Raw genomic sequence first — 12034 nt, forward strand, 5'->3', positions numbered from 1 at the left:
TTACACCTATTGAACGGACATCAAGGGGAGGGCAGCATATTAAAAGCACGTTTACTGAGGCACCTATGCTGGACGCTGCACATGAAAAACCAGGGATTGTACAAGGAAAATATACTGCTCCAGAAAATCTGTTGCCAGTTGCTTCAACAACAGAGGTCTGTGAGTCAGAAAAGGCTTCTTTACAGATTAAAGAATCCCTAAAAGAAAACAAACTGAGATTAGCTGGAAGTAAAGAAATACATGTTGAAGATGGCAAGTCAAAGGTGGCAACAAGTAAAGACAAAACTGAAAGAATGCCCGATGTGAGCAATCTGACCGAGGTAACACATAAACAATCTTTGATTGCAGACGATAGAGCAGTATTTCCTGAAAGCGAGGACATGAAGCCAGAGGACATTTCTGCAGACAAGGTTGATACCTTAAAAACTAAAAAAGTATCTAAAGTTAAAGGCATTCCAGCTAAAGCTATCCAATCTAAAGTGGTAAAAGTTAAACATGAATTTGGCAGTGTTACTCCTATTGAAGTAATTCATACAAAGCAAGAAGAGTCTGAAAGAAAGGTCTCAGGAGCACATGCGCTGGAGCTTGCATATGAAGAATCACAGCTTGTGAGATATGGAGATGATGAAATAGATATTCGACAAAGCTTTACCGCACCAGATAATCGTGTGAAAGGCCTTGTATCAAGAAAAGAGGACATTTATAAATCAGAGGCTGTGTCTCCAATGGAAAGAGATTCTGTAAAAGAAAGAGAACAGACAGGATTATTTAAACCTGAAGAGATTAAATCAAATGTATTAACACTTAAAGCTAAAACTGACAAAGTTACTCCCATTGAACATATTAAAACAACAGAGGAACAAGTCGTTAGAAAAGCTTCGGTAGCACCTGTGATGGAGGAAACCTCAAAAGAATCATTAGTTGGACGCAGTGCTGAAGAGAGAGCAGTAAAGTTTGCTACGGTTGAGACTGAAGTGGAGAAAACCCAGTCACAAACTGTCCTGTTTAAAGATAACACTACCACGGTTATTCCCCCCCTGGTGACTACGGTCACTTGTGAAAAGTCTCTCGTGGAGCAAGCTGTGGATGTGGTATCAGACACTCCAGAGGTTCCTAGTAGACCTGGTGTTAAGGTTGAATGTATTTCAAAGGCAACCCTACAACAGAGAGGACAGGACGTAGATAAGACAACTGAAGCTATCCAGTCTAATGTAGTTACACTAAAAGACCAATTTGCCAAAGCTATTTCTATTGATGAGACTAAACCGAAGCTGGAACAAATTAAAATGAAGTCCACAGGGACCAGTTTACCAGAGACTAAATCGAAAGCCGGTTTAGAACAGGGTGATGTTACAGAAAAACATATTGTCCACTTGAAGGTAAAAGATAAAACTGCCAGAGATAGTCGTACTGAAGGAGTGAAACCAGGACAAGAACACATTAAAAGAAAGGCCTCAGCAGCACCAATAATAGAGGTAACCTCTAAAGAATCAATGTTACCAGAACATATTATAGAGAGGAGAAGACAAGAAATAGCTACAGCTGAGGACATAACGGTTAGAGGAGAAAAAACAATGTCAGTTACAGACAAAACAGCTGAATCTGAATATATTGAAAGACAAGCTTTGCTGTTAGCTGTGACAAAATTGTCCCCAGAGCAGCCTCCTGTGTGCGAAGACAGGGTCACAGAGAGTATAACCACAGCAGAAGGAATTAAGGTAGAGCACGTTTCAAAAACACCTGTAACTCAAAAGCAAAGAAAAGAGACAACTGAAGCTATTCAGTCTAACGTAGTTACACTTAAAGACCAGTTTGCTAAAGTTATTCCACTAGTAGACACTAAACCAAACCTGGAACAAATTAAACGACGTCAGCTAAAAACAGAAGATATTCAATTGCAAGACCAGTTGGAATTAATCACAGTGAAAGACAAACATGATAGAGTTTCTCCAACTGAGATGAAAACAATGCAAGAAAAGCTAGAACGAAAGGCTTATATTACTCCTCTGATGGAGGTAACATCTGAAGAGTCTCTGATAGCAAAAGATACATTAATGAAGGCTGAGGAGATTACGCCCAAAGGCAAATTGACTAAAATAATCCCTAGTGCAGAAGGTCAGGAATCCCATTCAGTGAAGTTAACAGAAGCAGCCAAAGTGATTTCAAAGGGCGGTGTTATTGATGAGAAACCAGGGAAAGACCTCAAAACAAGAGGTTCCTCAGTAACAGATATCAGAAGCAAACCAAAGGTTTTGGAGAAAAAGATCGCATCAGGCACTTCAGTCATATATCCAGAACAGAGCAGAATATCTGGATCAGAAACGGAAGAATCTCATCTAGAAACTGCTGCTGACGAACACTCCAGACAGAGAATTGATGCCAAACATACAAAGGAGAACGAAACTCTTCTAATCAAGGACGTAGTAGAAGGAAAGGTACTCCCCATGGAAGCAGAGGAGTGGAAGATGGTCTCCCTCAAAGCGTCTTCCAGAGGTACACATGCAGGTGAAAATGTTATGTGTCACCAAGCACGTGTCATCAGAGCACCCTGTGTCTCCCTCCGTGTCGTCTCAGGAACCGATCTGTTTCCCTCCTCTTCCTCACCATTTGGTCATTTTAAGAGCCATCTTAAAATGTATCACATCACCCATTTTGTTCGGGGCACAATCTGTCTTCCTTCTCGTTGTGAAACACATTCATAGTGACGCCATGCTGTCGAACGAGGCAGTCTCTTCCTTTCATGTTTTCTGTTGGTCGATGTCTGAGCCATCTCACCTGAGTAATATGGATTCCTATTATTTGTTGGAGTCATGTTGTTGGTTTCAATATGTCCATCTTGTTCCATTGCCCTGGACAAATCTAATTAAAGAGATCTGAAAGAGGGCTGCCACGCCCACAGGTGACTAAAAAGAAGCAACAGAAGGAAGGGTATATCAGGAAAACAACATACTCCACCTCCAAATGTGTTTGTTGACTGCATGTATGTTCGGTGTGTCATGTATTTTTTCTTTTGTGTAAGTCAGTGTTCACCCCTCCTGTCATAATGTCCGTCTGACTGTGGCGTGTGCTTTTGTTCCAAGTTCCAGTTCAGAAGCTGGAGTCTCCCCCACAAGCTAGAGAGGCACTGCTAAAGACTGCCAGTCCCCAAGCAGGTATTCATCAGCAACATTTGATGGGTTTCACCTTTTCTATGTGGTGTCTTTAAAAAAAGGCATTCGGAACTGAATGTCGATCTTGGAAATTAAACTCTTTAACACTGTTCTGAAGCTACTCGAGTTGCCAATCAAGCCCCTGAAGATATCAAACCATCTGTGACCAGAGTGCAAGGACAGAAAGATACTGAGCGAAAAGACGCCAAGACAGGTACAAACCTGATGTTCACAGCCAAACAACTAACTAACCTCTTTGTGGTCTGGATATCCTAAAAACATGGCCAACAACTACACATTAGAGATTGCACTAGTTACACCAACCAACTAACCTCTTTGTGGTTGGCCAACAACTACACATTAGATATTAAGCTAGTTACACTAGCAATCTCACAATGTTGTGTATTTGTTTGAGGCACTTGGGACGTGAATCGAGCACATCACAGGCTCCGGTAAAAGTCAGTGATGCAACTTAGAAAGTAGAGAATTACTTCATAACAACAGACAGATGTATATAACCAATGTCAAAAGCTACCCTTCCCTGGCGTATTCATGTTTTAGAAAGAAAACCTGTTCTTCAGTTCTCAACTTGGGGATTTATTCTTTACGTGGCGTACACTTCACTTCAGTCTGGTCTTTTTATACTTGAAGTGACCAGGCCTGTGTCGAAGGCTGAAGAGCCAAGCATGAGGGCTCAAGACAGAGACGGAGATGTTATTAAGGAGGAACTATCTCCAGAGACAGGTAGAGCTGCTCAGACCAGTGGAGGATATCATCTTTTGACATTTTCCGGTTCTTCTTGTCCATTCCATGTAGTTGAGCTTCTGTTTATTGTCACTGTGAATGTTGGCAAGGCAGCAATCCAGTTGTGTGTCTTCTTGGTCCAGTGTGGTGTGTTTTCTTTACATGTCATGCTACAGTAGGCTTACCTTATTCTTTACATGTCATGCTACAGTAGGCTTACCTTATTCTTTACATGTCATGCTACAGTAGGCTTACCTTATTCTTTACATGTCATGCTACAGTAGGCTTACCTTATTCTTTACACGTCATGCTACTGTGCCTTATTCCCAGCTGTCTATTCATGTTGTCTATGCTACTAACACTCTGCTCTACTTTGAATGAAAGCAGTCAGAGCATGCCATGGTTCTCCTGATAATAATGAATATATAACAGTTGAATGTATTTAATTTCTGATTGGTTGTGATTTGAAGCTGCAGTTTAAGGTAAAGATCTAACGCCAATCTGGCAGCGTCATCATTCTACAGAATGTGAATCACATTCATACTCTGTTGATGCTCTCAACTCTTTAAAGGCAAAGTCTTCTAGTTTCTGTCAGATCGTTCCATGTTGAATCACTGAACATGTTGATCTGCTGATTAAATGTCTAATGAATGATTCTGTTACTATGAATACCTCTGTACTAGATCAAACCAAGGGACCAGTGCAAACACCTGGGGGCGTGAAGAAAGGTAGGATTGTCCATTTTATTATTATTATTATTGCTGGCTCATAACATATTCAACACATTACACAACAAGGAGAGTAAAAATATAATAAACTTCTGATTAGCATGCTAAGCACATAACACCTCATACACACTTGTTTACAGAGGTGTCAGTGTCTATCTGGTGTCTGTGTCTGTCTGTACGTATGTTTACAGACGTTTCAGTGTCTATCTGGTGTCTGTCTGTCTATGTTTTGTTTACATGATTACAAAACGCGATAGCGTTAGATTTGTCTGTCTGTCCGTCTGTCTGCCCGTCTGTCCGTCTGTCTGTCCAACTGTATGTCCGTCCGTCTGTCCATCTGTCCGTCTGTGCGTCTGTCTGTCTGTCTGTCTGTCTGTCTGTCTGTCTGTCTGTCTGTCTGTCTGTCCGGAGATAATCTTGCAAACCGCTAGACAGATAATTATATCTAGGTGCATCTTATTGTTGTTATACATGTTTGTCTTCATGTTATGAGTAACGTGAACACTTTTGCTGCCTTAGAAATGGTTCTGCCCAAAAAAGGTAAAGTTCAAGTGGAAGCGGACGGGTCGTTTGTGATTCCGACTTTGAAGAAGACACCAAAGATCGTTAAAGAACTGGAAGAGGAAGAGGAAGCCATCAAACTGAAAAAGATTCCATCGGTTCCGTTTAAAGAGGTCGAAGAAGAAGGCAGACCTCAGAAAGTCACCACGACCACGGTGTACGATGATGAAGAGTCGGCGCGGGCACATATGTATGACTATGACTATGAGCAGTTGACGGAGGAGGAGGAGAGGTCACCCAGAGAGAAAACACCTCTGGAGAGAAAGACACCGGTCAAAACCACTAAAGACGTGGAACCAAAAGACTCACCCAAAGACGCATGGAGCCCGCGGAAGGTCACCCCTAAAGACGCCAAACCAGACGATAAGATTTCCCTGAAGAAAACTCCCAGGACTCCAAGGGAGGAGGAACCGTCCCCACCAGCCGAAGCCTTGAAAAAAGTGAAGAAACTGCCTTCAGATGAAGCGGAACAAGAAGCAGTTAAACTAAAGCCATTTGACAGACCTGTAAAACCAACAGAGGAGTTGGAGAAAGACAAGAAAGACAGACCAGACAGAGACGCTGTGCCCTTCCCCAAGGGACAGAGAACTCCCAGGGAAGAGGAGCCCAAGGAACCTCATAAGAAACCCGTTGAAGTTCCTGGAGAGAAAATGGAACCAGCAGCCAAGGTGCTGAAACCAGGAGATAAAAAGAGAACTCCAGAGAAAGAACCAGAAGACAAGGATCCAACCAAAGTAAAAAGGATCCCAACACAGGAGCATGAGATGGACGGCCTCAAACTGAAGCCCTTCACCAGGCCATCCAAAGAGGCAGAGCAGCCAGAGAAGAAGAAAACACCAGAGGAGAGAGACGGGACGCCCATAGATGATAGACGACTCAGTCGAAGTCCAAGAGACGAGGTTCCAAGGGAACGGGAACCTGAAGGCCGTCTGAAGAAGACTGAAACACCTGAAGCTCCTGAGGAGAAGCCTGAGAAGGTGAAAGAGGCGGAGCCTACTCCGGTGCAGAAGTTGGCTTCTCCTAAAGTAGCTCCCGTTAAGAAATTTGAGAAGAGTCCAGAGGAGACCAAGCCACTTCAGCTGAGGAAGGTCACTCCAAAGGAGAAGAACGACTCTCCGAAGGAGAAGAAGGGGAAAGAGGAAGTAGCGCCGAAACCCTTTGTGCAACTGAAAAAGACTCCTTCTCCCAAGACTGACAAGCCTAAGCCTAAAGAACTGGAGTCCGTTCCAATGGAGAGGAAACTTACTCCTATAGCAGTTTCTCCCAGAGACTCCGCCAAACCGGTTTCTCCTAAGCATTCCATCGAGGCGGTGACCCTGAAAAAGACCCCTAGGAAGGTGTCCCCAGAGGAGGAGAGGCCACAGAAGAAGCCCGTGGTGAAGGAGGTGTCTCCGGGAGCCGTGAGAATGCGGAAGATCCCCACGCAGCCGGAGGAGGAGGTGGAAGCGTTGGAGGTGGAGGAGCAGGAGGAGGAAGAGGAGGCCTGGGGATGGGAGATGGTTCCCAACGACGACTGGGAAGGTGAACTAGAGGATGCCGCTCGGGAGGCTCCAGGAGGGGTGGCCAGGAGAGGTGAGACAAGAGGGCAACTGGTGGGGTGACCCCGCCCCCCCTGCCTTCACCCCCTCAATAACCTCAACCCATCTCCATCCTTAATGCCTCCCTAAATACATGTCGACCGCCAGCATTTTGTTCACGTGCGACTTTTTATGTGTTTCATATTTCGTCAGCCTGTCCTTGTCAAACTCATCATCATCATCATCATCATCATCATCATCATCATCGTCATCATCATGTGTCTTATTCTCTTTTGTCTCCATCCAAGTCATTTTGTCATTCCGACATCAAAGTGTTTGTCATTTGTTGTGTGCTTCCATCTCATTCCTGTGGATGTGTCGTGTTGTGTTCCGTGTGTGTTGTCTGTTTCTCTGTCCTCCATTCATACTCATCATTATCGTCATTACCCTCACACATCATTACGTGACATGTTTCATCTCCTCTGGAGTGGACGTTCCATGTTCCCCTGGCCATCGGTTTTCCGCGGGCTAATTATAGTGTCAATTTGGGGGTCCTTGACATGAAAATGTTTGGGAACCCAGTGTTCTACCTGTTATACTCATTGAATGTGTTTCTGGACAGACGGAACGCCACCTGAAGGAGCAGCTGCACCTGCGTTTGGTCGAGGATTAAAAAGTAGGAGGTTTTTCTGTTATCTTCTGTTATCTTCTATTTTTTACTCTAATGGTTTTTATCCTGATTCCAGAAAACAATCTCCAAAATCATGACCCTTTAAATAGTTAAACATGGATTACAAAAATAAATGGTACAACTAACACAAAAAATTGCCATTCTGCAAACTTGTAGATCGGCTATTTGTGCCATTTAAAAATGCATTGCCTTTATGAATAGGTACATATACATGTACTTTTGATTACACAATTAAATCGTTTTTGCACGACAAATTAATTAGACATGGCAATTAATTTAAATATATATATATGGTGAGATCTAACGCTAACCTTGTGCTCATGGTGTCTCAGGCAAGGCGACGCCCTCCCCCGGCGAGGGCAGAGGGCGCGGCGTGAAGCCCGGCGGAAGAGGCCCCACGCCGCCGGAGGAAGGAGGCTTCGGAGGCTTCAAGCTGAAGGCCGTGCCTCTGAAGTTCATCAAGAAGATCCAGGACATCGTGCTGTCCGAGTCCGAGTCGCTGGGCTCCGCCGCCATGTTCGAGTGCGAGGTCTCCCCGTCCACGGCCGTCACCAAGTGGATGAAGGACGGCAACAGCATCCGTGAGGACCCCAAGCACAAGTTGACCTCGGACGGCAAGGACCGCAAGATGGCGGTCGTAGACGTCCAGATGAGCGACCGAGGGGAGTACACGTGTATCGCCACCAACGCCGGCAAGGAGATCCAATGCACGGCCAAGCTGATCGTCCAAGGTATGTAAACACTTTTTAGTTTATTTGTCTTGTGGGAGGAAAATGTATTATATTATGCTACACAGTTGTTGTTTAGGTTTGGTTTGATAATCTGTAAGTCTTCATTTATGTTAAGCACGCCAACCCTCTTATTCTCATAGGGCATTTCTTTATGATTTAGCGAACATTCTTTGAAAATAGCAGATCTGCAAGTTCTTGTCACGTGTCGTGGGGGAGGGGCGTGGGATGTTCAGCAGCATTGACTTGGACTTGGACTTTTAAATGATAGTGGATTTTAGATTTGAGTTTTACACCATTTGGATTTTTAGATTAGGCTATTGCATTTTTGATTTGAAGTTTTATATATGTTTTATTGATGGCACCTTTGTCTTTTAAAACCTGTGATCATGCTGAAAGTTGAATAAACAAACATAATATTGTCTGCCCTGAGATGTCTTTAGTTTTGTGATTGGACATTTTCAATAAAAAAGATTTAAAATCGAACGAACGAAAGAACGAACGATAGTTAGAAATAGCGTTAGTTAGAAATGACGTTTGGTCGCTGCGTGTAATTGAACATGTTCCCCCCCCCCATGCAGAGCTGCCCGTGGTGTGGACCAAGGAGCTGCCAGAGGAGACGTCCACCATCAAGGGCCAGTCCATGTACCTGAGCTGTGAGCTCAACAAGGAGAGAGACGTCATCTGGAAGAGGGACGGACACTTCCTGGTCAAGAGGGACGGCAAGGTCGCCATCAACGTGATCGGCATGGGCCACGCCGTCACCATCTCCAACTCCACGGAGAAGGACTCCGGCAAATACACGTGCGAGGTGGTCGATCAGGAGACCGTGATGACCTCCTCCCAGGTCAAGATCATCGGTAAGCCGCGTCATCAGTGCTCATACCCAAGGCGGGGTTGGCAAAAAAGGGCCTTCTTCTGTGTGGAGTTTACCCTCACAAAAACATGCAGTAATCCTGGTCTCTAAAACGACCTCCCCCTGGCCAACCTGGGGCGCCTGATGGAGGGGAAAGGAACTGGTCGGAATAACGTGTTCCTTCCACTACGCTACCCCCCCCTGTCAGGTGATAAGAAGCAGCTTGGACTCCTCATGCATAGAAGGAAGCATGAGGTCTGTCCGCTCCCCCCCCCCCCCCCCAGAGGAAGTGTAGCGCCCAGGATTACATTACAAATTATTAGATAATTGACACTGGGTGAAAAAATGGGTTGCAAAATCGTGGGATAAAAAAAGATCATCGGTAAGGAGTTAGGGCAGCGTGGCAGAGCCCAGCCAGGCCACACTGTTCCTCAGTAAGGAGTTAGGGCCGCGTGGCAGAGCCCAGCCAGGCTGTTGGCCAGCCAGGCCACACTGTTCCTCAGAAGTCAGGACGGACACATATTGATTTATTTTCAGTCACATTTGATTCAAGTCTCATTAGTTATATATATATATATATATATATTTTTTTTTTGTCATATTTTAGCAATCTGAAAAGTGTCAGTGTTTTAGTCTATTTTTAGTCAACTAAATATCAACATATTTTAGTCGGCTAAATCTACTGTTGATTTTGTCGACAAAAAAATGTATTTTGGCGCGCCATAATGACTGCTTTCACACTCTGACTGCATGTTTGAAAACAGACGATCTAGAAGTTCACACTGGGTCGCTCTGTGGCGCGTTGTGGGCTGCTAGATCTGCTATTTTCAGAGGGAAGTTTAGTCACCATAGCTTAGTTTTCATTTAGTTTTAGTCACCATAGTTTAGTTTTCATTTAGTTTTAGTCAGTGACAAAAGGAGGTGAAAAAGGAATAAAGGACTTTTAGTCATAGTTTGTCGACAAAAGTAACACTGGGTGGCCACCAGGGGGTGCAATTGTAAAGGCCAGGAAATCTAAACACACACACACATACACACACCCTGGAACAACATATTTTCAGATGGGGGGTCAGCGGGCCAATACAGTACATATCATTTCTGGGGGTCCTTGACATGAAATAGTATGAGAACCACCGGTATAGAAACTGTATTTTTTTCCCCAGAAACCAGTTATTATTATTTTTGAATCTTCCCCAGGTCTATAAAGTTTATGCATGTGAGTAATAGGGCTTTCACTTCTAGTGATTTTTACTAGTTGACTAGTTGCCTAGATTACTAGTCGACTAGTCGACTGTTTAACTACCTATTATGTAAAAAAAATATTTGTACATTTAAAAACATTGATCTTGAGGCCTACAAAAACTTTTTTTTCAACTACTAGTACCAACAAGGTCATTTAGTGGATTTACTAGTGGACTAGTTGAATAGTGGACTAGTTGAATAGTGGACTAGTTGAATAGTGGACTAGTTGAATTGTCGACTGGTTGCTTAAAGCCCTAGTGAGTAACACACATTATGCCACCCCTGTGCGTCCTGCAGTGATCATCACCGACTGGCTCTCCAAGCCCCTGAACAACTGCCACGTGAAGCCCAAGGCCACTGCCGTGTTCAAGTGCGAGCTGGTCAAGGACACGGAGGGCCCCATCCGGTGGCTGAAGGGAGACGACGAGCTGAAGCCGTCCGACAAGGTGGAGATCAAGAAGGAGGGCACGGTGCTCACTCTGACCATCAAGAACTGTCAGCCCGAAGACGTGGCGGAGTACACCGTGGAGATAGAGAAGCGGCCCTACTCGGCCAAGCTGACCCTGGGAGGTACTGTCTGTCTGTCTGTCTGTTTGTTTGTTTCTGTGTCTGTGACTGTCTGTCTGAGCTATACTAACGGAGCGTTATGTTTCCAGAGCGCGAGGCAGACGTGCTGAAGCCTCTGGCCAGCATGGAGGTGACGGAGAAGGACGACGTTACGTTTGAGACCGAGATATCGGAGGAGGACATTCCGGGAGAATGGAAGCTCAAAGGAGAGGTTCTGACGCGATCTCCGGTGAGACCTAGTGCACGTTCCTTCAACCTTCACAATGCCCAGATCTTTAAACAACGTACCGATACCTTATTCAGCTGTGAATTGTATTTAAGTGGTTTTATACACCAGAGGATGTGCTTTACTGTCATTATTGCCTAAGACATTGATGCGGTTAGGAAGGAGGCGCTCGCGCCGATTACGCACACACACACACACACACACACACACACACACACACACACACACACAATTTAGGCATTTAGCAGACGCTCTTAATCCAGAGCGACTTACATTAAGCAATAACAAAAAGCATGGCAATACATCACATACATAAAAAGTAGTTATCATGAGTCGTACGTAAGCCAAGAACATAACAGTGGAATATCTATATACTTTATAGTGCTATTTCTACATAAAAATGCTATAAGTCTACATAAAATGCTATCTAAGTCTACATAAAAATCGGGGCTAGGGCGACGCACGCACGCACACACACACACACACACACACACACACACACACACACACACACACACACACACTTTAAAGATAACACAGACGTGTGAGATGATCCAGTTGGTGTAACGATGCTCTGTGGTGTGATGCTCCTCGACAGCTGTGTGAGATCCAGATGGAAGGCACCAAGCGCAAGTTGACCCTGAAGACAGTGCTGATGGTCCAGGCCGGAGAAGTGACGTACACGGCCCTGAACGCCGTGTCCACCGCCATGCTGAGCGTCAAAGGTAAACCCAGTGAAAGATTCCTTCGCCGCGGCCCTCGCTATACGGGCTGAGCGCCCCGCTCCGGCCTCACCGCGGCCCTCGCGGAGTTAGCTAAAATAAAGACATAAGGTCCGCTGTACCTTTTTTGTTTTTCTCCAATTAAAGTTGTTTTGCATGAGTGCGGCGGACCTTATTGCTTTATTTGAAATAGGTGGTTCATTGGCGTGGGTGTCTCAATCCGTTTGTATCCTCATATAAAAAATGAAGCTTGGGTTGTCGCTCGGAAGACTGAGTCGGACTTCGTCACATCACCGGAAGACA

At 44.7% G+C, this 12034-nt stretch overlaps 1 protein-coding gene across 1 annotated transcript in view; it reads left to right on the forward strand.

Moving 5' to 3' along the window:
- Nucleotides 1-12034, forward strand: part of ttn.2 (titin, tandem duplicate 2) — a 251946-nt gene that overhangs the window by 107708 nt on the left and 132204 nt on the right. The window contains exons 72-80 of the mRNA XM_080785291.1: nt 3081-3152; nt 3268-3363; nt 4577-4621; nt 7322-7375; nt 7723-8121; nt 8700-8978; nt 10514-10786; nt 10873-11012; nt 11608-11734. Of these exons, the coding sequence (XP_080641417.1) occupies nt 3081-3152; nt 3268-3363; nt 4577-4621; nt 7322-7375; nt 7723-8121; nt 8700-8978; nt 10514-10786; nt 10873-11012; nt 11608-11734 (1485 nt within the window). The remainder of the gene's footprint in view (nt 1-3080; nt 3153-3267; nt 3364-4576; nt 4622-7321; nt 7376-7722; nt 8122-8699; nt 8979-10513; nt 10787-10872; nt 11013-11607; nt 11735-12034) is intronic.

Source organism: Protomyctophum bolini (genome assembly GCF_963924005.1).
Source record: "Protomyctophum bolini genome assembly, chromosome: 16".
NCBI lineage: Eukaryota > Metazoa > Chordata > Actinopteri > Myctophiformes > Myctophidae > Protomyctophum > Protomyctophum bolini.